Source organism: Cervus canadensis, chromosome 6 (assembly GCF_019320065.1).
Source record: "Cervus canadensis isolate Bull #8, Minnesota chromosome 6, ASM1932006v1, whole genome shotgun sequence".
Classification (NCBI taxonomy): Eukaryota; Metazoa; Chordata; class Mammalia; order Artiodactyla; family Cervidae; genus Cervus; species Cervus canadensis.
In genome coordinates, this window is record NC_057391.1 from 26,961,282 (window position 1) to 26,988,151 (window position 26,870).

Sequence of the window (26,870 nt, forward strand, 5' to 3'; positions counted from 1 at the left end):
GGAGATTTTTTTCTTGAGGAGGAGGGCAGAGTTAAGGCAATTATTCTGATTTTTGTTGGGGGGATTAGTTAGAGGTGAAAACAAAGGAGAACTTGAGCACTTTTCAAGTGGGGGTAAAAAGGCAAATGAGGTATTTATCAATGAATATCAATGAATGTTTAAATTGCTTGAGAAAAATCTTGGCATAAATATCAGTGTATCTTGTATATAAGTGATAGCCTAACTTTTATTGTATGTATGATACAATGCTAGTTTATTTTTCTGTGCATTCTCATGGTATATGGATCCCACTTAATGCAGTTTATTTAGAAGAAAGGTTGACTTTAACCACTTCATATACACTCTGTCCTCTAAAGGTCATTTGAACATAGATATATATTTACCCATGGGGAGCTGTATGGGTTATGTTAGTAGTTTCCAACTGACAGTATGCTATAAACTTAACTAGTTGCTGTTGGTTCTAGCCAGTGTCTTAAAACTCTACATTGTTTTTCAGTCAGCGTATTACTTAATTTGTTCTGAACATATTATTTAGTTTCTTTTACATCCCATGAAAAATATACTAGGAAGAAAGACAGGTTATATCATCCTCATTTTACAGAATAAGAACCTGGAGAGTGATATTCAGCTTACAAACACTGATAGGATTGAAAGGCCTCCTGTGTCTTGGAGACCCACTAGGTATAGGAAAAAAACTGTTCTAATTGCACTGTGTAACAGACTATCTGTATTGATAGGTGGTTTCTCTGCAACTAAAGAAAAAAAAGAAAACTGTCAATCTATTGCTTAAAAGAAAATGAAAATCCAAGGTAATACTTTGATCCTTGCCTTAGAGACTGGCTCATGAAAAATATAAAGAAAACTCTCATGGTAGCCTGGGAATAGCTATTAAGTGCTTTTTTTCTTACATAAGTAAAAAACTTAGAACCCTGTGTCCTTGAACCTGCTTATTAATGAACTGCTATGAGGAAGTTGGACTCCTTATGAGTAATGAGAGAGAAAGTAGGCTGTGCGAAAGCGCCAGAGATGTGACATCACAGTGTTCAAGGGACTGTAACACCCTGCCTAGGACTGGGAGCTGTCAGTCATTCATCCTCCCCTGGCCATGTGCTCACAAGCTGCAAGTTTCAAATGCTGCTGAATGTGGCCGTCTTGGATGACTGCCACTCACTCCCTCCTAAGCCTGACCTCGGAAGAGAAAGCTCTGGAAATTGGGCCATAGAGGTGAAAATTCTGTAGCATCAGTGAAAAAAGTTAAACTTTTGTCTTAGGAAATTTGGACACTTGTGTCTTGTTAAGGCGTAGGCAACTCTGTGGACATTTAGGGGACTCATTTCACTCTACTGTCTGTTGACATGTGTTTTCTTAAAAGAGAAAGATTTGGTTACGAACAAAATCTTGTTTGGAAGTCCAATTGATGAGTGACATTTTATTTATAATGCATTTATTTTGCAGTTTTAAATCTGTAGAAATGTGTGCATATGACTTACCATAATGTCAGTCTTCAAGATGCTTTTTTCAGTGAGATAGAATTTTACATACAATAAAAATCACTCTTTAGTGTATGAGTTTTGACAAGGCATGCAGTCACATAACCAAACCACAATCAAAGCATAGAATGTTCTCATCACCATAGAAAATGCCCCTGTGTCCTTTGAAAGACAGCTCCTCTTTTGAACTCAGAATCCTGTCCCCTCTGCTGATACTTTTTCTGCCCTTACAGCTTTGACTATCCCAGAATGTCAAATAAATGGAATCAGTTTGTATCCTTTTGAGTCCAGCTTCTAGCACTTAACCTAATACATTTGAGATTCATCTGTGTTGTTGCATCTTCCAGTGGTCCATTCCTTTTGTTTCTGGTTAGAATTCCACTTTGTGCATGTGCCATAGTTTTTTGACCCTTCAGCAGCTGAAGAATATTTCAGTGGCCTTCAATTTGAGGCAATGCATTAGTCTGCATTCACCACAGAAATTGAACTAATAGGATATATATATATATATATATAGAGAGAGAGAGAGAGAGAGAGAGAGAGAGAGTTAACATATATATATATATATATATATATAGAGAGAGAGAGAGAGAGAGAGAGAGAGAAATTATAAGGAAGTGGCTTAAACAGTCATGAAGCCTGATAAGTCTCAAGATCTGTAGGATGAGTTGGCAGTCTTGAGACCCAGAAAGACCCAATGCTGATATTTCAGTCCTAAGCCTGATGCCTCACTTTAAAGGTATTTAGGCTGGAGAAATTTTTTCTGAATAAAATCAGCTTTGTATTTATTCAGGTTTTTAACTGATTGGATAAAAGAGAAGTCACTCAGTCCTGTGGACTCTTTGCTACCCTATGGACTGTATGTAGCCTACCAGGCTCCTCCATCCATGGGATTTTCCAGGGAAGAGTACTGGATTGGATAAAACCTACTTGCATTAAGGAGAGCAGATTACTCAAGCTGATTCAATTGTTAATCTCATCTCAAAACACCCTCACAGAAGCACCTAGAATAATATTTGACCAAATATCTGATCACCCCATGGCCTAGTAAAATTAACCATCACAGGCAATTAAACATAAAGCTGTTAAAATATTTGCATATGGATTTTCATGTTAACATATATTTTTATTTCACTTGGGCAAAGAGCAGTGAGATTATTGGGTTATATGGAAAGTGTGTATCTAACTTTCTAAGAAACAAACTATTTTCCAAAGTAGCTATACCATTTTACTTTCTTGTTTGCAAATTGAGAGGGCTCCCCATTACTTGGTGTTATCAGATGGGCCAGTTTACCTCGCCCTCTCTATCTTCCTCCCTCCCTTCCAATAAGTATGCAGTGGTATCTCATTGTGGTTTAATATGCATTTCTCTAATGACTAACATTGGGCATCATTTTATGTGTTTATATATAACCCATGTATCATCTTCATGAACTGTCCTTCACATCTTTTACCCATTTTAGGAGGGGAGGTTGTTTTCCTATTTTCATTTTAGTGGACTTCTGTGTTCTGGGTACAGATCTTTTACATATTTTACAGCTGTTTTCTGCAAAAATTTGAGCACCAATTTAAATTTAGGGATTTTCAATGTCAGCTCTTTTATTAGCCACAGCACCCAATTACTTTCTATGTTTTATTTTACTAACAAAATCTCAAAAACCACATTTTACAAAATATATAGTTAAAAATGGAAACAGTTTTTGGAAAAAATTCCCTTACTATCCTAGGGTTGTATTCAATTAAAATAATCCCTAAGATTGAAACATGAATTGTAGGAAATTTTTACTTTACAATTGAACCAGTTAACAGTTAAGAACTGTTGGAATTAGTTTTAATCATAAACATCACTCTGTCAGAAAGCCCCAAGTATAAAATTAAATGCTAAAATCATCTGTTACTCTGCCCATTCATGTGCTTGTCATTGAACAATGGACTATTTTGCTGAAATAGGGTCCTACACAGAGCAGATGAGCCTGAACCTTGGCCATACACAGTGGAATATGATGCATGTGCGCCGTAGGATATACTTACATATATATATGTGTGTGTGTGTGCGCTTAGTCTTGTCCGACTCTTTGCAACCTCATGGACTGTAGCCCACCAGCTCCTCTGTCCATGGGATTCTCTAGGCGAAAATACTGGGGTGGGTAGCCATTTGCTTCTTGTATATGTACAGACCTGAATTTAAAACAAGGAAGGGAGGAAGAGAGGAAAGGAGAGAGACCCGTACAAAGTTATTACTTTCCTGATCAGTGAAACATTTTCAAATCATCTGAATAGATTCAGAAAGATGTCAGAGAAAACTTTGTATTTCAAAGGCTCTAAAAAACAAGCAAACCAAAAAACTAAGTACTTGAGTACTAGGTGTGCTGGTGGTTTTGGTGTAACTATGTATATATTTTTTAAACCCATTGTTTTTAAGGTTATTTAAAAATATCCTTTTTAAATTAAAACAAAACCAAACCCCCCAAAAAACAACAACTGTTTGCAGAACTGCTGAAATACCTCCATGGATCCCCAGAAACCTGGTTGGTAAGCTGCTGATCTTTTTCTGACCTGTTTATTTTACAAATGAAGAAGATGGCCAGAGATAAGCAAATTTAAGGGCATACAACAGTCTTATGCTGAACTAAATCCAGTCATTCTGATTACTATTTTAGTGTGTTTTTTTTTCCCCCCCCATTAACTTGACCTGGCCTTTCCAATTGGAGCAGAAAATACTTCTCCTTGGGTCTATTACTTAGAGAAATGAAGATTATACTCAATTTTGTGAGCCCTTTTCTGGCATCTCAACTTATGTCTTGTATAATGAGTGCGTCTCTTGGCTGGGGTGAGCAATATTTGGAAATTTAAGCCATTTCCCTTTCTAGCTGCCTCCAAAGGAGGCGTCCTAGGCCAGAGCCCAGATCTTAATGAAAAACACGTAAACCGTCTTGTTTGTTTTCCCTGTCGATTAGTCTATAATTTAAAACCCATTCAATGGCAGATTTATCAAGTGACTAATCCCCAGGAAGACTGGAAGTGGCCAGGAGAAGGTGACTGTGGCCTAGGCACACATCATCGGTCATTTGTTCAAATAGTAAGGTGGGAAGCCAAATACCTCCTTACTTATGAAAATACATTCAGGGAGTAGACCCTGAAGTGACTCTTTACTGGATAATGAGAGCAACACAGACAACCGGGGATATCTTCGCCAGACAAATTGGCCTCTGTGGTCCTTGGTTTTCTTCAGTTATCAATGAAAAAGTCATGTTTGAATAAAAGTGTAAAATCCACATCAGCTCAGCTTTCCTGAAAATTAAGAGCAACTCAAATGAATACCTTTTCTCAGCTGGAATTTGAGCCTCTCAAAGTCTGACTTGTTTCTATATATATACATTTGCAAGATTGAGTGCATTGTAAATGCTCATTAAAGCTAGATTGAAAGTTAGATGGTAGAGAGACCAGAGTCTCATCTCATTTGATATAATGAAGCCTTGTTCAATGTGTCTCTGGTTCATACAACATCACTATGAAAAGTAAGCCTACAAATAGGAAATTTATTACAACCACTCCCCTGAACTTCTTGCTAGCAGAAAGCTTTCTATTACGTTGGTAAAAGATGTGGAGACTATTTTTCTAATCAGTAGTCCTACAGTCTTAGGCATAAATTTCACTTTTAATGCCAAAAAGAATTCAGCAACTAGCTCCTCACTTGCTCCTACTTGATAATGCTATTTAAATGACATTTAAATGACAAAAAAAGGCAAAGTTGAGAATATGTGAAGCAAACCTAATTGAGGAACCTACTTCAATTACTTGCCAAAATGATACTAGTGGACAGATGGGCACTGGCCATAGGGTGATGACTCCTCATAGACAATGAATGAATTGAGAAAGAAACAGTAATGTGATTGCTGTGATTACTTGAAGAACCTCAATTTGTCACAGTATTAAGGACCAGGGTTTAGCATCTGTTGCTTCTAAATGCATACGTATTCTGGAATGTGTCATACATACCTTACTGGGCTAGATGCAGCTTCATTAGTGACAATAAAATAACACAACATAAAACTCCAAGTCCTCTTTCCTAATAGAGAAGGAATTAGTATGTTGGTTCTTTGCCTAAAAGTATGCAGTCTTGGATTTGCTTATTAGATTTCAAATTATTTTTTAGAGGAAAAAACCTTGCAAGTCATTTCCATGGATGTCCCAAGGTATATCTGTTCTGTGACTTACACTGATTTAGTGATATTAATAGCTTAGAAAGAAAACATTATTAGAATCCCCCATGAGTCATGATTTTATTTCTTCTGTTTCACAAGAACACTCTAGCTAGCTACAATGAGGTTTTATCTTGTTTTCCAGGTAGGAACTTGAGTACAGATTTCAAAGATTTATCTGTTTGACTTCCTATTTCCTTGGACGACTATCCATAATTTTATTTGCTTATTTTCAGAGTATATTTCAGAATCCTGTCTGGAATAGCTATCACATTTCAGATGTAATGCTCAACTTTATCTGAACTGCAGGCTGAACCACTGGTATGATTTCAGAGATGTAATGAGTCTGCTTGACCTCCCATGTTGATTTGCATTCATGAGAGCTGGGACTGTTTCTTTGTATGGCTTAGATGATACTGTGCTTTGCTTGTTTATATAGCATTCATGAGCAGGACTGTCTGTATTCTGGAAAGTTGAAGAGAAAGAGATAGGGTGAAGTTGTGGCTGTGGAAATTGCTACTGTCTTAGAACTTGCCTGAAGTGGTGCAGTTTCATTGTGCTTCTGTGCAGTCCCTTGGAATGGCTTTCCCCAACCTGGAAGAATTTAGAATTTCCAAGAGCCCCTGGGAAAAGTTGACTTAGATTGTGTAGCAGATAACCTGAATTTTTAGTGGCCCCTGGCAGCACCACTGGGAGAGGATGTTCATAACAACAGAGTGTTAATGGGTGATTTTTGCTCAGTGCTTGGCACCACCATGATGTCTTTCATCAATAGGCACTCTTCCAATTCTTTTTGACAGACGTATTTGTGGGGGCCAGACAAGCAAAGTCTCCCTCTGTTGTTTGGGTTTCAGGACAGTGTGTTCCTTTGATGATATCTCTGAGCAGTGGTAATGTGGAAGATATTTTTTAAAAAAATGAGAATTTGGTAGGGGGAGGGAGGACCAGTCCCTGGGGGGACTGCAGGAGTTGCCTGGAGCCCAATTCCTAATCAGGATAGAATGACAAATACTGTTGGATTCTACTGCATAGTTCACTATACTTATGGGAATAACCTTTAAGCTTATTGTGACGAGAACACTTATCTACCCTAAATATTTTGAATTGTTAAAATTAAGTAGTATCAACATTAATTTTTAGACCCACACTTAAAAAAATGTAGAGGTTTTATTTGAACTTTCTAGGTAATTAACAACAATGAAATCTCATAGTTTATGTTGTGCTTGTTTTAGTCGCTCAGTCGTGTCCGACTTTTTTGCAACCCCATGGACAGAACCCCACTAGGCTCCTCTGTCCTTGGAATTCTCCAGGCAAGAGTACTGGAGTGGGTTGCCATTTCTTTCTCCAGGGGATCTTCCCAACCCAGGGATCAAACCCTGGTGTCCCACATTGCAGACAGATTCTTTACTGTCTGAGCCGCCAGGGAAGGAAGGGGACCACATGTCTCTCTGTTTTTACATTTTATTAGGCTTTTGAGTCTAGTTGGTTGGGTAATACAGAGGTACAAGGAAGTCTTAATATTTAAAGCTAAAGAAATAATTCAATTCAATAAGCATTTAAGGATCACTAACTAGCCAAGCAGTGCACAGTGTTCTGAAAGTTCAAGCATGAATAAGGCATGGTCCCCAACTGCCTGGAGCTTTTAGATTTGCAAAGAAGATAAACCTAAGTGACTGTAATGTGATGTGAACCTAGGAAGTTCTTTGGCAACAGAGTCAAAGGAAAACTTTTGTCAGGAAGAATCAAGAAAAGTTGAAGCCAGAAGGTTCAGTTGCAATGGAGTGAGTTTTCCTTCAGGGCCTTCACTAGGCAAAAATAGAGGGAAAGGGTGTTTCACAGAGAGGAAGCAGCGTGTGCAAAAGCATAAAGATGTGGGAGTTAATGGGATGTTTGAATCTGTACTGGTGCAACATAGGGAAATTATAAAGAAATATCTGGAAAAGTAAGTGGAGGGCAGGTTTTAAAGAGCCATGAGTGTCATGGAAAGAATTTAGGCTTATCTGCTGCATGAAATAACTATTCTCAATATGGCTAATGAAGGGATAGTCTCTTTATAGGGATATATCAGAATTACCAAGGGACTTTTTCAAGTAACACATATTCTTTTGGAGATTCTGCAATAACCCAAGTTAAAAGTTATTGCCAAAAAAATTCCACCAATGTTGTAGTGCCATACTATCTCAGCTGTATTTGGAGCAGAATAAAGATTTAGAACAGTTACTTCTGGTTTCAGCTCTGGCTGCCCAGGAATCCTTTGGGGGAGCTTTAAGGACACCTGTGTAAGAGCACCATCTCAGATCAATTGAATGATTATCTTTTGAGATTGCCCCATCAGGAGTTTTTTACAAAGCTCTCTAGATATTTCTAATTGGTAGCAGCCTGAGAACCATTACCTTAAACAGATAAAAAGTGTCAATCAAGGAAAAGGGTGATTGGAACAGTGTTTTAATTGGGATTGCTCTCTTAAAGATTGAGAATTTGCATCTTGCTTAGAAGGAAATGGATATAGACTAATAGACTGTGGCGGGTGGGAAGAGAATGTGATTGAAAATGAAAGTAATAGAATCAATCAAGTTAAAAATAATGGAAGATAGATAAAAATTCAGGTGCAATTGGAGATAAAACTTAGAGGAGATTGGAAAGATGTCAAAACTTAGACCTGTCTCCTTTCAAATGATGTTAGGGTGAATGCAGAAAAACAACAGACTTTTAGCAGAGAAGGTTGGGGAAAGAGAAACTTGTAATGCTTCCTATGTCCTAAAGAACATTTATTTTAAAATGATTGGAAGGTTTGCAGTCGTTTTATCTACCATGTACAAACAGCATGTTCAGTGCAAAAGTAAAGGAGACTGAAAGGAGAGTCAGTCCATTTTAAAAGCATTATGTTCCCTTGATCCAGCCTTATCTGTAATTTTGACTGTGAGAGTCTGGACTTGACATTTCATAAAGATATCCAGGGTCGTGCCTGGGAGTACATGACTATTGAACGGAAAGTTCTACTCTCTGTATTTGATTCATCAAATCATTAACAGTCCTTCTAGCTATGGCTCTAGATAAAGGAGGGAAAACGGTATATGATTTCCAGGTACAAAGTAAAAGTGGCACAGAAAGTAGAGTGAAAAAGTGTTAAAAGATACTTTTCCCGAAGGCTTGATTTATGGATATGCACAGATTTGAGATGTCTATTTGTAATAGCGCTTGCGTGCTCAGTCGTGCCCGACTCTTCATGACCTCATGCTATAGTCTGCCAGGCTCCTTTGTCTATAGAATTTTCTAGGTAATAATACTGAGTGGATTGCCATTTCCTGCTCCAAGGTATCTTCCTGACCCAGTGATCGAACTCGCATCTTTTACATCTCCTGCATTGGCAGGCACCACCTGGAAAGCCCCATTTGTAATAGAGCCAGTAACAATTTGAAATAATTGATAGGATATATGTTACTGAATGCAAGTTTGTGTGCTCAGCACACAGTGAGGCCAAACATGTTGAGATCAAAGGTTTAATGCAGGACCATGCAAGGAGACAGGCAGCTCATGCCCCCAAAGCCCCTGATTCTCCAAAGGGTTTCGGCAAAGCACTTTTATAGGCGAGGTGGGGGAGGGGCATGATCAATTGTTGCCAACTTACTGGTGTCAGAATCCTTTGTTCTTGCCTCTGTCCATGTAGATTAGGTCAGAATGTTCCTGTAAACCTGCAACAAGACAAACACTATTCTTTGTTATTGCAAGTTTTTTCTGTTTATGAATGGACTCTTAAAGGTCAGATCCCTGAGAATAAGCTGTCCTGTCTATTTCAGACTATAGACAACATTTTTTTATAAAAGGTACAGAGCCAGCATGACTAAGCACAGGCAACGAAGCACATAGGTTAAAGCAAAAGAACAGTCTAATATGGAATCAGATTTGTTCTTCCTATTACATGTGGAGGGGCTTCCCTGGTGGTTCAGTGATAAAGCACCCACCTGCTAATGTAGGAGACATGAGTTTGATCCCTGGGTTGGGAAGATTCCTGGAGGAGGAAATGGCAACTCACTCCAGTATTCTTGCCTGGGAAATCCCATGGATGGAGGAGCCTGGTGGGCTACAGTCCATGGAGTAGCAAAGAGTAGGACACAACTGAGTGACTAAATGACAATTAAACATGGACAGATAGAGAATGATTACTTTAATCACTTTGAATTACTATGTCATGTTGAGCTTCTGCACACGAAATTGGAATGATCAAAACGAGTTGTGAAACAAGGAAGAGCAAAGGTAAGAGCAAAGAAAAAAGGTAACTGGTTTCTTTATTTGGGCGTATTGATATGGAATACATAGGCATTTAATGGTTCTTATTTGGTTATTCTTTATATTAGTCAATACAGTTTGTGAGGAAGCCACCCATGGCATCTGTGTTTGGCAATCTGTCCCCTTACCTTGGGTGTTTGCAGTAGACAGGAGAGGTGTTGAGAGAGGACAGTATTTGCAAAGGCCATGTGCACGAGTATGGTCCTGGGAGAGAGAGAAGCTATATAGAACTGGAATCTAGGACATATTTGGAGAAAAGGCAGGAGCCAAGAGTGGACAAAATGGGCAAACACAGAAGAGTTTTCAGTGTGGCCATGCTAAACAATTTTGATGTTAGCTTATAAGTAATGGCTAGTTGTTGAAGGGATTTTAAGGAATAAAGATATGAATTTAAAAAAAAAATCATCTTGGAATGAATGTGTCTAAACCAGGATCAGGAATATTATTGAGGTGACTCTTGTCACTGTCCAGGTAACTAAGACCCAATGAAGAGTTGAGGCATTGGGGTAGCAGGTAAGGAATGAATCAGAGAAAGTAATGAAACTCGTTGATAATCTGTTAGGAATAAGAGAGAACAAGGAATTCATCATGATATCCAGGTTTCTGAAAGAGATCATTGAGAGGATGTTGATGCTATTAATTGCAAAGAAGAATTTCAGAGGAGGAGGAGACTGAGCTTTGACATCATGAGTTCCTTTTTTCAGACATACTGACTCTGAGGTGGCTGATTAAAAAATATTCAGGTAGACCAGTTCCAGAGGATAGTTGGAATTGTGGTTTTAAGATACCAGTTGGGAAGTTGTGATAGAGTCAGTGACTGTCATTTACCTTATAAGTATGCAAGATGATGGAGAGAGATTGTATAGTGTGAGAAAGGTAGAATGGGAAGGAGCATGCCTGGGGAACAACATTTAAGGGATGATGGAGGGAGAGGAGTCCACTGATTGACTGGAGAGAGCCAAGAAATAGGAAGAAAATAGGGGCGGCTGGAGAGTTTTGACCATCAGGGAAGTAGAGAGAAATTCAAGGCAAGGCAGCAGTCAACCTTAACAATGCAGCTGAGAGGGCAAAATCACTGAAAGGTGCTGATCAAATTTAACACTCAATTCATGGCGTTTCAGTAATATAGTGGGGCTAGCAGCAAGGTGTCATTGGTGGAAAGAAGCATGGATAAGAAAATAGATAATACAAGAGTTGTGTGTTTTCTTAAAAAAAAAAAAAAACTGAAGAAAAAGAGGGAGGGTGAGAAAAGAAAGCGCAACAGCTAGAAGGGATTAAAGAAGTATTTTTGCATCTTTATTTTTTGCTTTAGAGGGATAGAGCATGGTGCTGGAAAACACGCTGAGAGCTGAAAGCAAGGTGACATGGCCACTGGCCTCCGTGATCTGTCAGGCAGCAAAGAGACAAAATGATACCATTGTATTATTACTACCATAAGGAGTAATACCATTGGTGGTGATACCATTAATGCTACCATTGTAGCAAGCTTCTGTATTTCCTCTGGTGTTCCAGACACTCCTGTCTGGTTTTGCATATACTAACTCTTGTTCTTCTCCTAACCTTGTGAGGTAGGTTCTGTCATTACCCTCATTTTCTGTACGAGGAAACTGATATAGAGAGAGGTTAAGTAGCCTAACCAATTTGTGCTCTACCCAGGACACTAAGCAGATGAATTACAGAGCCTTCAAAGTGGTCTGTATCGATGTGTACACCAGATTCAGCCAACTCAAAAGATCACTGGTTGAGAAGTGGGAAATGGGAGAGGTGGGGACCTTTGTGTAGATATCATCCAGTTGTGTGAGAGAAAAAAGTTCCCCTTTGGAGCATGTCTTTGTAACTCTTTCATATTAATAAGAAGGTGAAGATTGTGTAAAATTATTGGCTCATCAACATTATCTGACTATTGGGACTTCCCTGGTAGTCTACTGGCGAAGACTCTGCTCTCCCAATGAAGGGGGCCTAGGTTCAGTCCTTGGTCAGGGAACTAGATTCTACATACCATAGCTAAGAGTTCGTGTGCGACAACTAAAAATCCTACATGCTACAACTAAGACCCGGTGCAGCCAAATAAATAATAAATGAATATTATCTGACTGTTCACCTTCTCAGGTGAACAAGTTAGTCAGGAAAAACATTCAACATTTAGTTTGCTATGGCAGAACTAAAGTCGGCACTAAAATGAAATTTAAATATTGGTGATAATTCAGGATGGTAATCAGGGCTGAAATACCGGTGGAGGTGGGCAGGGGAGGGAGAGGGAGATGGAGATGGGTAGGATGTCCACACAAAGATGATCTTGATCACATAGTTGAATGAAGCTTGACGTTCCTTTCAGATAGTAGAACTCATGAAAGACTGGGTGGACTTTTGTATTTGTAGTGCATCGTTCATCCTGATTGCTGAAGCTTTCCTAGTTTTATGCCCATCACTCCACAAAGATGACATTGTTTGGAAATTTTTAAGAATGATTAGAAATCTATTCATCGCTTCCTCTACTATTATCCTCAACAAGAGTAACACTTACTGAGAAATAATGTTCCAAACAATGTCACCTTTTCGTGTGTCCTGACCTTGACAGACTAGGCCATTGAAAATATTTCTTCACCTTTTTAATGTAAGATATAACTGTACTTATATATACTGTGGTGTTCTAGATATTTGTGGACTGAAATTACAGTGAAGAACATCTTATAAGCCATAATGAAGGCTCTTGGGACAGTGACTGAATATGACTGTTACAGTGGTTTTTATCCACCCATCTCATCAGTGCCGTGTATTTGCTGTTCTAGCTGCTGGGGTACAGAAATAAAAACACAGATACTGCCCCTGATTTCTTCTTGTGGAGTCTGCAGTCTGATGGGGAAGAAAGAAGTTAAACAGGTTCACCAGAAATATTTAATTACTATTAAATTGAATTTTAGAAAAACTAATGAACTTGTAAATGATTGCCTCCCAGTTAACTGTAAAAGGCTAAGTAATTTCAAATGCTGGGAAATGGACTAGTTAAGAACCAAGGGTATGCTAGTTTGTGCTGGTAAGTGATAAGTAATGGATTCAAGGCATTGACATAACTGAAAAGATAAGCATTAAAAAGACAGATATCTTATACTTTAAAATATAGAGTATATTGATAGCAGATCTTAATAGGTTCATTTTCTTTGCACTTAAATTTTTTTTTTTATTACTATATTATGAATGATTATAAAACAGACGCAAATACTGATCGTGGGCAACTTTGATATGGAAACTTTAAAAAAAAAAAGCACATGCATCATAACTTCTTCCTGAGTTTTTCCTTTCTGCTGTGTTGTTTTGGAAACTCCAGAGGGGAGACATTCTATGGATGACCATGAGAATAGCAGCTCCTAGCCAAAAGGATCTCCAAACCTTCTTTTGTTCTTTTTCTCAAATCAAAAGTAATGAAAGGTATATTCAAGCATGTTTAAATCTTTATTAAAAGTTTTCTTTTGCATTTGATATTAAAACCAGTAGAAGTTCTTAGATGACTGTTTTACGTTTATCCTTAATCCATGGTTATTGTTGCCTGTGAGCTCAGATTGGATGAAATTATGTTTTTACTCCAGCTATTTAAATCCTTGGAAAATTCCTAAGGTGAAATTTACACCCTGCAGGATTCTCAGAATGACTCTTGTCTTTCCATGTCTGTGCAGCCTTATGCTTTGGTGGTATGGGGATGCTATTGAATATTTTATTTCTGATCATTGATCTTTTATAAATTTTTTGCTTCCTTTCCCATTGATATCCCTACAGGCTCAGTTTGAACTTCAAGCCTTTCACATCCGGGGCGAGCATGCAGTGATAACAGCAAGACTAGAGGAAACCATTGAGAATCTCAAACACGAGATAGAACACCGACGGCAAGGAGGATGCGAAGAGATGAGAGATGTGTGTGTCTCCACGGATGATGACTGCCCTCCAAAGACTTTCAGAAATGTGTGCATCCAGACAGACAGAGAGACTTTCCTCAAACCCTGCGAAGGTGAAGGCAAGACAACCAGAAGTAACCAAATAATACCTAAAAAGCTGAACATCTCCTCTTTAAGCCAGCTCTCTCCCCCAAGTGACAACAAAGACACCTGCGTACCACCTGCGGAAGGCAGCTCATTGAATCAGCAGAGAGCAACTCCTTCCCCTCCCCCTCCCCCTCCTGCCCCACCACTGCCAGCAGCCATCCCTCCCCCGCCTCCCCTCCAACCTGGACTTGGACCTTTGCCACCAGCACCTCCGCCGCCGCCTGTGAATACTGGACCGCCCCCGCCTCCACCACCTCCTCTGCCTCCAAGTGCAGGACCTCCCCCACCCCCGCCGCCCCCGCCTCTCCCTCCTCCTCTCCCTCTGCCCAGTAGCGGGGGTCCTCCTCCTGCTCCAGCACCCCCAGGACTTGCACCCCCACCTCCTCCTGGACTCTTCTTCGGAGTTGGCCCTTCTTCTAGCCAGTGTCCTCGGAAGCCAGCCATTGAACCCAGTTGTCCAATGAAGCCTCTGTACTGGACTAGGATACAAATAAGTGATAAGAGGTAAATTCAACTCCCTGGTCCATTTTCAGCTTGTGAATTTGCAGGATTTTGCACAGGTGATGTTGTATTCTTATGAGTTCAGTGTCTTTGTAGTGTGACACTCATTCTCAAACATGGTAGTGAATGCCTTGGATCAATGAGGCTGGAATGTTTGGGGAAGAATGTCCCCACCAGGTCTTCTCTGTTCTCTATGGATTGATGGCTGTGAGAAATGACATGTTCTATGTCAGACCCTTCTCAAAGGCATATATTCATTTGCTGGATGGGAGAAGAGCCCAGAGCTAAGTTAGGATTTCCTCCTGTATCCCTGAAATTAGTGCAAAATCATAAAGACACCGAGCCTGAATCTATACTTCTGGTTCACTGAAGATTTTTAGAATATCTGTCTTGTTTTAAGATAGTATCATCAGCCCTATGATGTGTATATTCAGCAAGTAGGTGTAATTTTTCATTTTGTATTCAAAGAACCAGACATAGCTGAGTCATTAACTCTTCAAGTCAGTTCAGTTCAGTTCATTTCAGTTGCTCAGTTGTGTCCGACTCTTTGCAACCGCATGAATTGCAGCATACCAGGCTTCCCTGTCCATCACCAACTCCCAGAGTTTACTCGGACTCATGTCCATTGAATCGGTGATGCCAATCAACCATCTCATCCTCTGTCATCCCCTCTCCTCCCGCCTTCAATCTTTCCCAGCGTCACGGTCTTTTCAAATGAGTCAGGTCTTCACATCAGGTGGCCAAAATATTGGAGTTTCAGCTTCAGCATCAGTCCTTCCAATGAATATTCAGGACTGATTTCCTTTAGGAAGGACTGGTTGGATCTCCTTGCAGTCCAAGGGACTCTCAAGAGTCTTCTCCAACACCACAGTTCAAAAGCATCAATTCTTTGGCACTCAGCTTTCTTTATAGTCCAACTCTCATATCCATAAATGACTACTGGAAACACCATGAATATCTTTGACTATATGGACTTTTGTTGGCAAAGTAATGTCTCTGCTTTTTAATATGCTGTCTAGGTTGGTCATAACCTTTCTTCCAAAGAGCTAGTGTCTTTTAATTTCATGGCTGCAGTCACTATCTGCAGTGATTTTGGAGCCCCCAAAAATAAAGTCTGTCACTGTTTCCACTGTTTGCCCAACTATTTGCTGTGAAGTGGTGGGACCAAATGCCATGATCTCAGTTTTCTGAATGTTGAGTTTAGAGGGGAGTATTAAAATATCAATTCTGTCTGCTTGAACTCTGATACCCCTCACCACTGAGTGCAGTCACATTTTTATACTTTGTTGCCCTCTAGAGAAAGTGCCAATAGGTAGGTAGTTAAAAAGCATCTTCCATTTGTGTAGGTTGTTAAGGTGGGTCTATAAGGCAGCAAGAGATGCTTGCTTGAAAATTTCCACTCAAACAGATCTGATTGGATTTCTTCTGCCTCATTTTGGAGCCCATCAGGCGGACAATAAGAAAGATACTGAGTGGCTTCTTGACTGTTCTTCAGGTGTGAAGTTCATTTGTTGGCAAAGAACAGCAAACATAGAATAGATTTTCACACTTAAATTTTCGAACTTATTCCCCAAATTAAGATGTGGTTTAAAATTTTTCTATTTCTGTAACATTCTGCTTAGAAACGGCAGGATGTTGAACAAAATAACATGCAGTTTGATGAGCAAGTAAATGGAAATCACTCTAGGAGAGATGGGGCATACCTTGACAGTAGCATGTGGTGAACCAAGTTGATTGTATGCTTTGTATTTGACCCCTTTCCTCTCATCAAAAAATAAGAGCCACAAATGTATTTTTTTTTTAGTTAATACTCTATATTTAAACTTCCCAAATGAACGATTAAAAAACCATGAAATAGTCCTGAAATAGCTCCTACCATTAACCAGTGTACTAGCATTCCTCTTTTCCCACTCAAGGCTCAGCTGACATTTCCTAAGAAATTATTTCTCAGAGTATTTGGAGCTGTGTTACCTTATTAGTGCTCTCAGATTAATGTGCAGTCATTCCAGGGTGATGAAGCTCACCCATCAGCTCTGGCATTGTGTGTTCTGAGGGCACACAGAGCCATTCCATACTTGGGTCTCCCTAACCTGCCTCCGCGTCATTCCCGTAAGACTTCATGAGCAAATAATAGCCTGGACCATATCAGTGGCGTAATAGTAGCAACTAGGAGATGTGAGTTCTTCACTGTTTAAGACAACAAAGACAAGCTGGAGGTAATCATTGCATTTTTTTCTGTCCTTATGCAGTTGAACATTTTGAAAGAGAAAACAATTGAATGCTCAAGTTCTTACCAGCTTCACCATAAATCTAGGGCTTTGGTTTTGTTATGAGTTGCATTGCTTCCCCCCAAATTGATTTACTAATGGCCTAGACCCCTCCCCCTTAACTCAGACTGTGACCTTACTTGTAAATAGGCCTGCTGAAGCTGTGATTAGGTAGGTTAAGATGAGCTCAGACTGGAGTAGGACCGACCTCTAATCCAAAACGACTAACTTTCTTATAAAACGGGGAAATGTGGACACTGCTGGGTGCAGAGGGAGAACTGCATATGGAGTTTGAAGTCCTGCTGCTACCAGCAAGTCCATTTTGAGCTAAATGAAAAGTTAGATGAATGTACCAACTTTCCTGACCTGAGACTTCAGGAAATCCCTGCTTGGTGAACATGTCAGCTCTGAGCCTGAGTTCTAGGCACAGGGGTTTAGTTTCTTATTATGGGTCTCTCAAAATATCTTTGTACCTCAGAGCATGACTACATCTTTTAAGTTAAAATGGTCTGAAGATGCTGTGTACTATTCATTATGGGCAGAAGTAAAATTATTTGGGATTGTTCTTTGGAAAGAGGTGCTATTTCTATCACCAGAGGAGTAAGTACTTCATAATATACATGATAAATTTTGATCTTGGTCTTCTGAGGAATTAGGAATAAAAAATGAATTTTCTCTATTATATACACACTGCCTCTCCTCCAGCTCACGTGACTTTAAACTTATGCTGTTTTGCTTTCTTTGATGTCTGTTTTCTGTTTCTAGAGTAGGGAAAAGCCATTTATTTTATTTTATTTTTTTAAGGAAAAATACTCATGCAACTCCCTTTTTTGGCTTCCTCATAAGTACCTTCCTAATGAGAAAGTATCTTCTCCTCTCCCTCCTCCCTCTTCCTGTTCCACTCTCCTTCCGGCTTATGCCTACATCCTTCCCCTCTCCATTATTTTTCCCCTCACCTCCTCCTCCTCCTGCCTTCCTCTTCCTCTTCTTCTTTTGAGCTAAAATTGATTCAGTGGTCAGGAAAAAGTTGACCGTGATGGCAGACGGTCCATTGTGAGCAACCCCTTGTTACTGCCCCACCAACCCAGTTGCCTGCAACCTGCTGAGAAGTGGTATTCCAAAATTCTGTGATTCGTTTTTGGAAATGCCTTTTCCCATAGAAATAATGTTGGAAATGGTCACGAGGTGCTCAACATGACTGCCAAAGCCAATTTACTTCAGCATATGAGTGAGGTACAGCCCACATCATCCGGAGCTGAGCTCAGAGTCCTTGGAGCTGGGGCCAGGTGGTACAGGTGCAGGAGGTGGGGGCATGGGTCTGAATAATCTTCCTTGTGCATGACATTACCTCCCTCACGGGACCCTCTCCTTGGCTTCCCAGAACCTTCCTGAGGCCCTGTCCAGCAGGTCTGAGGCAGCATGCTCCAAAATTTCCTGGTTGTCTTCTCCCACCAAGAATCCCTTTGCCAAGAGCAGCTGAGAAAAGCATTTAACATTAAAGGTGTTCATGTTGTGAACTGAAGTTAAGTGAGTGGGGGCAGGAGTGGTGCTGAGGAAGGAGCACATGCAGATGGATGTACCTCACTGGGAATGTTCTAGCCCTTGGGTGATGATTTCACAGGTACTCACTATCTATTATACATTATAACTTACAGATGTCACATATATGTTCTTAAATACCTCAAATATTATGTTAGAGAAATAATAATAGGAAAACACAAAAAGTGGAGAAAAGCAAATGTTCAGTTTTGTTATGGTCAAGAACCCAAATGTCATATTTCACAGGAAAGGCAGACACATAGCAAAATGTGAACACTCAGGCCTGAAAAGACAGTGTTGCCAACAGTTTCAAATACAAAAAAAATCGTCATTTAGTATCAAAAAACTGTATGGGCCACACTGTGTAATAGTAGTTCCTTTCCTTTTCATTCACTGGGAAAATATGTATCGAAACAAAGATAAGTATTTGTAGATATTATGGACCATAACAAACATACACATTTGATGTGTCTATTTGATGGGTAGATAAGACTTTTTTTTTTTTTAACTGTCTTTGGGCATTAAAAGTGTTTAAAAATAAGGTGAGAAAGTAAGTTAAGAAAGTAGATATTTAGGAGAAAATATGTTCTGACTAAAAGGAGCCTGAATAGTAATCCATCGAAGGCCATTCTCAGAGACAGTTCTTTTGAACTTGATTTCCCATATCTTCTTCCCTTCCTTTGTTTCAAAACTAGGCTGTACCTGTTTTTAGAGAGAAAAAAAACAAACAAAACAGGCTCCACATGGGTGCTTTAGCTGATCTCTGTGGGGGCTGGTACAATGGCATTGTTTGTTTTTATTAATACTATTGTTGAGATAGTGTATTTTAAATCAAATATTTCTAAATGAGCACAGCCTATTCATATATATATATATATGAGTATATATACATATAAGGGTCCTGTACTTAGTTGATGTGAGCTAAACCCAAAAACCGTATTTGAAGTGTTTAGAAAAAAATCTACAGAAGGATAAATCCTCACTTTATCACTCCATTTTCATTACATTTAGGAATTATCCCATGGAATGTCTCAGAATGGTGGCTCAGATGGTAAAGAATCTGCCTGCAATGCAGGAGACGATGGTTCAATCCCATGGACGGGAAGATCCCCTGGAGAAGGAAATGGCCACCCATTCCAGTATTCTTGCTTGGGAAATCCCATGGACACAGGAGCCTGACGGGCTACAGTCTGTGTGTAGGGTCACAAAGAGTCACAAAGGACTGAGCGACTAACCCTTTCACTTTCACTTCACTTTCAGCCTTTATACAATGCCCATTTTTACCCATCGTGAAAATGCGACAGACTGAGGGAGGGGTGGCTTACACACCCCAGGAGTTCTGGCCCCACGGGGTTTCTCTGGTTCTTGCTCACACCAACGTGTACTCACACAAGGACCGTTCTCTTTTGGAAACCTGTGTTTGCTTTAATGCTTCGTAGTATATTTTGATTTAAAAATGTATAATCATAGGAAGCTTTTCTTCAAGCTTTATTAGAGTTTTTAAAGGAGTTAAAAAATGAATTAAGGACGTCGCTGTGTTCTATTCTCTTTTGTTTGGTTCTTACATTTAACTTGCCATTTTCTCTTTTAAGCCAAAATTCTACGCCAACTTTATGGGATTCCTTAGAAGAACCTGATATTCGGGATACTAGCGAATTTGAGTATTTATTCTCCAAAGACACAACTCAGCAGAAGAAAAAACCTCTCTCAGAGACCTATGAGAAAAAAAACAAAGTCAAAAAGGTATTGCCTGGCTATAGTAATCATAACTATATCACTATTTTTTGTCCTACATGGGGTTTCATTATATGCTGCTGGTTTGCTTCCCCTCTGTTTTCAAAAAAAATGTTTTGGAAGGTTTTGAGTCACAGATGACATCAAGGAGCCAATAGTTTGAGAAATCTGTACTTACTATTTTGTTCATATTGTCTGAATTTTCAAACTATTTTCTTAATCTGAACTTTTTTTCCAGCCATGAATTCTATTAAAAAAAAAATTTAGTGAAAAGTGTTCTGTAGGCTATGTGGAAAATATGCCTTACTTATTTATAAATTTGTTCATTGAACAACTATTTATTGAGAGTGTATTTGTGCTAGATTTTGTTTTAGGCCCATGCTATCCAGTAGGGTATTCCTTAGCCACATGTGACAAGGTTATGTCATAAAATTAGATACATTTAAATATTCAGTGGCATTTGCTACTTTTCAGTTTTATTCTTCTGGCTGGTGGCTACCATACAGCAGATTAAAGAGAATTTTTGTTTTTACAGAAAGTTCTATAGGATAGCACTGTCTGAGCACCTGTGGTACATTGGTGAAAAAACAAAACAGAGATCCTTGCCCTGTGCAGATTATATAAACCATCAACATCAAAAACAAAAAGTCAAATCATGTGATGAGAGCAGCATAAGGAGGATCAACTTTGGGAGAAGTGGGGGGATGGCTTACAGGTTTGAATACAGAGTGTTCAGAGTAGTCCTCATGGAGAAGGTGACCTCTGAGCAGGCTTGAGGGCTAAAAATCTGAGGCCATGAGCCATCCCTCAGAGAACAAGATCAGGATTCTCAAGCAGTCAGACAGGTGTGGAGGTGGGTGGCCAGGGTGCCTTGCACTGACAGTGTGACCCACGTCAGAGTCCTTTCACTGGCCGCGTCCCCCTAAGCAGCGTCACATGTGACAACATCCGTCCCTGTTGTTCTAAGTGAGAATCAAATGAGGCCACGTCTGCAGTGTGCTCCCGTGGTGCCTGGCACCCCGTCGGCCCTCAGCTGGTGATTGCTGCTCTTGTTTCGCCGCTGTTGCTGCCCCTGCTGCTCTTTCTCTGCCTCTGTGTTGTGATGACGACATAGATGGTGTTGAGGAAAATCACTTGGCCCATGAACAGTGTGAGTTTGAGCTGCATGGCTCCACTTGGACGTGGATATTTTTCAGGAGTAAATGCTTTAGTCCTAAACAGTCTGTGTTGGGCTGAATCCATGGGTGCTGAGGGCTGACTCTAAGCTATATGCAGATTAACTCCTTAGTTGTTCAGGGGTCAGCTTTGCAGTACTTGGTTCTGCTGTTGATTTACGATGTGATTTGGGCAGCTTGTCTCACTTCTTCAGGCCATATTCTCCCTTCTCTTTAAGACAGGATTAACAATACCTGAGTCTACCTGAGCCATCAGGTTACTGTGAAATTCAAATCTAAGAGGATTGGAAGAAGTGTTTTGAAAGTGTATAATATCGAATGAGAGTTTCATCAACACTTCATTGTTAAATTATACACTGAGGTTCATGCATTGGTTGGTATCTCAAATAACATTATGATTGAGAAATCTGCTATGCCTCATGATGGGGGAAATGGCAAAAGTCTGAATGCAGTTTTCTGTTTAATCAAGTCAAATTGGACTACTGACTTGAATCATACATGAAAATCTTGATCAAAGTTTGTTACCTCTTAAGTTTGATGGAATTTTTTGTTTTGTTTGATGGAATTTATCAGTTTTCCTGATAAAACAACGTGATCCCAATTATAATTAAATATCAGAACAAATCTTTTAAGAGGACATATTGCATGAAACAACTTAATTACAGGCAAGAAGTCAAATGATAGACTATGAAATATATACATGTGCGGTTAGAATCCTATGGCTTGGAAATAAATGTGCTTTGCAGGCCAGCTTGCTTTTTAAATGCCATCTATAGGAACAGAAGACTACTTGTTTCTATACAAAAGGCAGAACCAGAATCTCTCTATTCCAAAGGTGGCATCATACTGCCTCTTCTAGGAAGTTTTCTCTGACCATCCAGGAAATCCACTGAATGTTTTCTTACCCAATATCATATAAAATTTACTTTTGTTCTCTTTTTCTTTTAAAATTGCTGTTATTCCTTGTGTTTTCCTCTCTCTGGATGCTTGATTACATGTTAGTTCTTCATAAAGCTAATTCTTTCTGTTCTGGTGAATGACAGTTTTTAAAATATTGAAGTATTTGTTTTTGAAACATCAAAGCATTATTTTTTTAGTTTATTCTTATTTCTTATCTCATAATTGGTTGCCTCGTCAACAAAGGATTTTCACTAAGGCAGTTAGTACTTGATGTGTATGTTTTTCTGAGGGGGAAAATATCCTTCATTCAAACTCTTTAATCTTTCTGAACAGTGAGGTTGGTGTTACCCCAAAGAATCTGTGCACATGTGAAGTCACTATTTTTTCTTTAAAGGTAGGTCTACTGAGCTTTCTTGGTAGCTTAGTTGTAAAGAATCCACTTGCCAAGTAGGAGACATGGTCAGTCACTAGGTTGGGAAGAGGCCCTGGAGAAGGAAATTGCAACCCACTCCAGTATTTCTGCCTGGGAAGTCCCATGGACAGAAGAGTCTGGCGGGCTCTAGTCCATGAGGTTGCAGAGTTGCATACAACTTAGCGACTAACCAGTAAAATGACTACTGGATTTTGATGAGCTTGAGGCTGCTTGAAGTCTGCAGTGAGCTTGCGTCCCACCTTAGAACTGAGATATTCTAAGTTTTAAAGAAAATAATGAGTTGAGTCAATGCCAAGAAAACTCTGAACCTGCCTCCTATACTCCTTCCCTCTGTGCCCATGACCAGATATCCAACATCAAGATGGATCCCGCGGTCTCTTCTGAAAGTCAGATGTTTCTTTTCTTTTCTCTGAGGATGAAGATGAAAGTAAGTTTTAGCCATTGTGAGCGACCAGGACTTTGAGCAGTGGAGGAGCTTTGAGCACTGGAACCACAGAATGGTTCCCATACAATATGACCAGGAAACACTTGCCAGATACACCTTTTTATGGTGACCAAAGGTGAAGTATATGTTGGAGTTTTAAAAATTCAGCATTCTGAATCTTGGCCTCTGGTACTTTGCTAGAACTGAGACATACACGTGAGCATCTCTTAAGTAGAGCTGGTGTGCATCCATCTGTGTATCCCACATCTTTAGTTGAGAACTGTTCAAATTGTCATGGTTCTGCTAAACTCAGATACAAGTTTCTACTTCCATCTTTTGTAACAGTATTTGAAGTTCTCACCACTGGTGCTGGTTTTAAGTAAACAGATATGTAGCTTCTTTTCTTTTTGATACATATCTTCTTAAACTGGGCCAGGATCCTGTTTTCTAGTAAGATGTAGTCTAAGAATTGGAAGGAGCCTTCCTGATCAACTAATTCGGTACCTTCATTTTGGCCCATGAGAAATGAGACCTAGAAAGATAAAGATGACTTCTAGGGTTTGTACGCTTTTCACAGGAAGTCATCATTAATGACAGACCCTTGAGAGGATATAGAAGAGCCTCAGTATGTGTCTCATTTTTCCTTAATTTAAACAGTAATTTGCCATACTTAAAGATGATAGATTTTACTAGGGTGATTGATTTTGACATTTATAAATGAGAATAGCCATTGTTAGAATCATCAACAGGATACAACTACACTTGTGCAAATCTAAAATATGTCCTACGTGGTGAAATTATCCAGAGTTTCCTCAGGGTCTTTCAATAGGAATCCAAATCTTTGAATAAAAAGACACTTTAGGTATAAGTCCAACTATAAAATAAAATGGAGAATTGGAACTGTTTTCCTTTGACCCTGTCTATCCTAAATATCAGCTATAGTAAGTTAAATACTATGACAAATTCTTATTGCATACTCAGACATGAGCCTTCCTCATTTGTGACCCGAGACCACTGTGCCACTACAAACGTAACATTTACCAAATTGAGAACCAGAGCTCAAAACATCATCTCTTGTCTGTACCACCAATGCTTAATACCACCTCCTATTGTTTTTGCTCTCTGATAGCTTTCAGGGCAAGTTGTATAACTTGTCCACACTGATTCTTTCTCTACAGAATAGGGAATAACAACCCTTCAGGGTTGTTCTGAGGATAAAATGAAATCATGATTGTGAAAGTACTTTTAAGTATTCTCTAGAAATGTAATAATCTCTTAGTTTATGAACAAATGTGAAAACTCTGTAAAGAAATTCTTGAACATCACTGATTCCCACAACCTTGTAGAGCAGGGGTCCCCAACCTCTGGGATCTAATGCCTGATGATCTGAGGTGGAACTAATGTAATAATAATAGCAACAGAGTGCACAATAAATATAATGTGATGAATTATCCCAACTGACGCCCCCGCCCAGTCCATGGAAAAATTGTCTTCCACGAAACCAGGTCCCTTGTGCCAAAAAGGTTGGGAACCACTGTTTAGTTCAGTTCAGTTGCTCAGTCGTGTCCGACTCTTTGCAACCCCATGATTCACAGCACGCCAGGCCTCCCTGTCCAACACCAACTCCCAGAGTCTACTCAAACTCATGTCCATCGAGTCGATGATGCCATCCAGCCATCTCATCCTCTGTTGTCCCCTTCTCTTGCCCCCAATCCCTCCCAGCATCAGGGTCTTTTCCAATGAGTCAGCTCTTCGCATGAGGAACCACTGTTAGAGGGCCTTCAAATATAAGTGTGTCCGTTCCTGAAACTTTGCAAATGGTCATCTCTAGATCATTCCTGTTCTTCAGTATTTGTGGAAGAATTCCTTTAATGGCACATACTGCAGACATCTAGTAGTTCATCTTACAGTGGTTGATATGTCTTTTTGCACTGTGAAGTAAGAGTTTTCACTGTCAGTACGCCCTTATTTATCTGGGTGTGTCTATCTCTAAGTTATATGTATTCTGGGGAAAGGTAGGTCAGTGCATTGACAAGGGGCCAGAAACCTGCTTTCATCGTCTGAGATTTTTTGTCCTGGTGCCTGTCAGAGAAGCAGCTACTCCGATAAACCTTCCAGTTGCTTTCTAAACTTGCCCAGCAACGTTCAGAAAATCAGCGTGACCTGCCAATATTCTTCCTCTGTTGAAATGGCACAATCTTACTTTGAATTATGAATAATGTCCGTGCCTGTTCCCTCCCCTGTAAGATACATAAAAATCATTCCTCTCCCTTGGTCATTTTAATAGAGATTTCTTAAGAATTAATGAGATAGTGGCTATTTCCTGATCGTTGGTGGGGGTGATGGTGTAGGGAGGGGTGGCGATGGTCCCTCAGACGCTTGTCTGTTGAAACTTCCTGGAGCCAAAAGCTTTCAGTTGTAATTGGGTCACTTTGGCCAGGATTGTAGCTGTAACTCTCAAATCCCAGACTTGGTGTCTCAGTTTAGTGGGGAGGGGAGAAGAGTGGAAGGAGAACATCATTTGGAATCCTGAACATAAATTTATAGGGTTTTCATAACCTGTTGCCTTCCAAGTTTATATAATTTCAGCTTTTGTATACAAAGATAATTTCTCTGGGCCGCCTTGGTAAGGTATGTGCCTTATTCCCCTCCCTGCCCCCCTCCTCCCAGGAATGGGAAAGCATTTGCCCAGCCCTTTCTATTTCTCATGTGTTTGAAAAATGAGCAGTGAGGTTAGGGGTTATCATCTATAGCAGTGAGTGAAATCACTTGCCCCGTGTGTTGATTGCACCAATATATGACCTTGAGGTCATATAGTGCTGTGTCCAGATTCTTTGAGTGATATCTGGAATGATCTGGGCTTTCCTGTTCTTTGGGTTAAAGATCCCTGACTGGCCAAATGTACTGAAAGCAAACAGGAGCTTCTATTCTGTGGCAAGCACCAGCTTACAAAAATTCTGTCTTGTAAATTTTATTTGGAAATAAGACAGCCCAGAATGTTAAGTTGTACTTTTACTTTATTTACTTATTTTTTTAAATGGTTGTTAGAACTTGTCAAGTATGGATATCAATGATTCTTTCAGAATGTTGAATTTGAGTATTATTCTTGGAGTTCAACTATGTTTCTCTTGCTGGCTGTTAAACAGTAACTTAATCTGGGTTTATACCTCAAGCCAGCTAGAGGAGTTCAGTTCCTACCCACACCACAAGAGGGCACCTTCGAATGCTGAGCTCCAGTGCTAAAGTAGCTTCTATCCTGGAGCCGGGGCAGGAGAACCTACAGGAGAGTTAACTGCCCCTCAGCACTATCTTTCTCCTTGTTAAATTTCTTTATTTTGGACCACGAGGCCAGATTTCACAGCAAATTACCCACTCAAAGTATTGGGAGCCAAATGCATATTAGAAAGACTTATAGGTATTAGTAGAATAGAAATCATTAGTAGGCATAGTTCCAGTCCTTAGAATGAATGACAGCAGTGTAAAAATTCATGAAGTATTAGACTTGGCCCCTTTGAGACTGATTCTGGGATCACCTTCCTTCTCCCTACCCCTCCCCACCACACACACAGAGTTCTTTACATTGTCCATATCTAAAGGGAGTGAAGATGTATTTGAATATAGACTCAGGGTTCTCTGATTGGAAAATAAAGAAGTTGATTAGATGTTAGAAGATGTGCTATGAGAGAACACTTCTAAATATGGTTGTTTTTTTTTTTTTTTAAGTATGTTATCCTTTACTCCTAGTAGAGTAAAATTTTTGAAATCTCACCTATATGTTTTTGGACCTCATTCATTTATACTTAACACATTTATATATATATATTTATATATATATATTTATACACACACACACACACACACACACACACACTTAGACCTTTTCT

At 39.6% G+C, this 26,870-nt stretch overlaps 1 protein-coding gene across 2 annotated transcripts in view; it reads left to right on the plus strand.

Annotated features, from left to right (window-relative positions):
- The window catches only part of FMN1 (formin 1), a 454,272-nt gene that overhangs the window by 209,314 nt on the left and 218,088 nt on the right, over positions 1-26,870 (plus strand). For both annotated transcript variants that reach the window (XM_043471390.1, XM_043471391.1), the window contains 2 exons: positions 13,751-14,517; positions 19,913-20,063. In XM_043471390.1, coding sequence (XP_043327325.1) covers positions 13,751-14,517; positions 19,913-20,063 — 918 coding nt within the window. The remainder of the gene's footprint in view (positions 1-13,750; positions 14,518-19,912; positions 20,064-26,870) is intronic.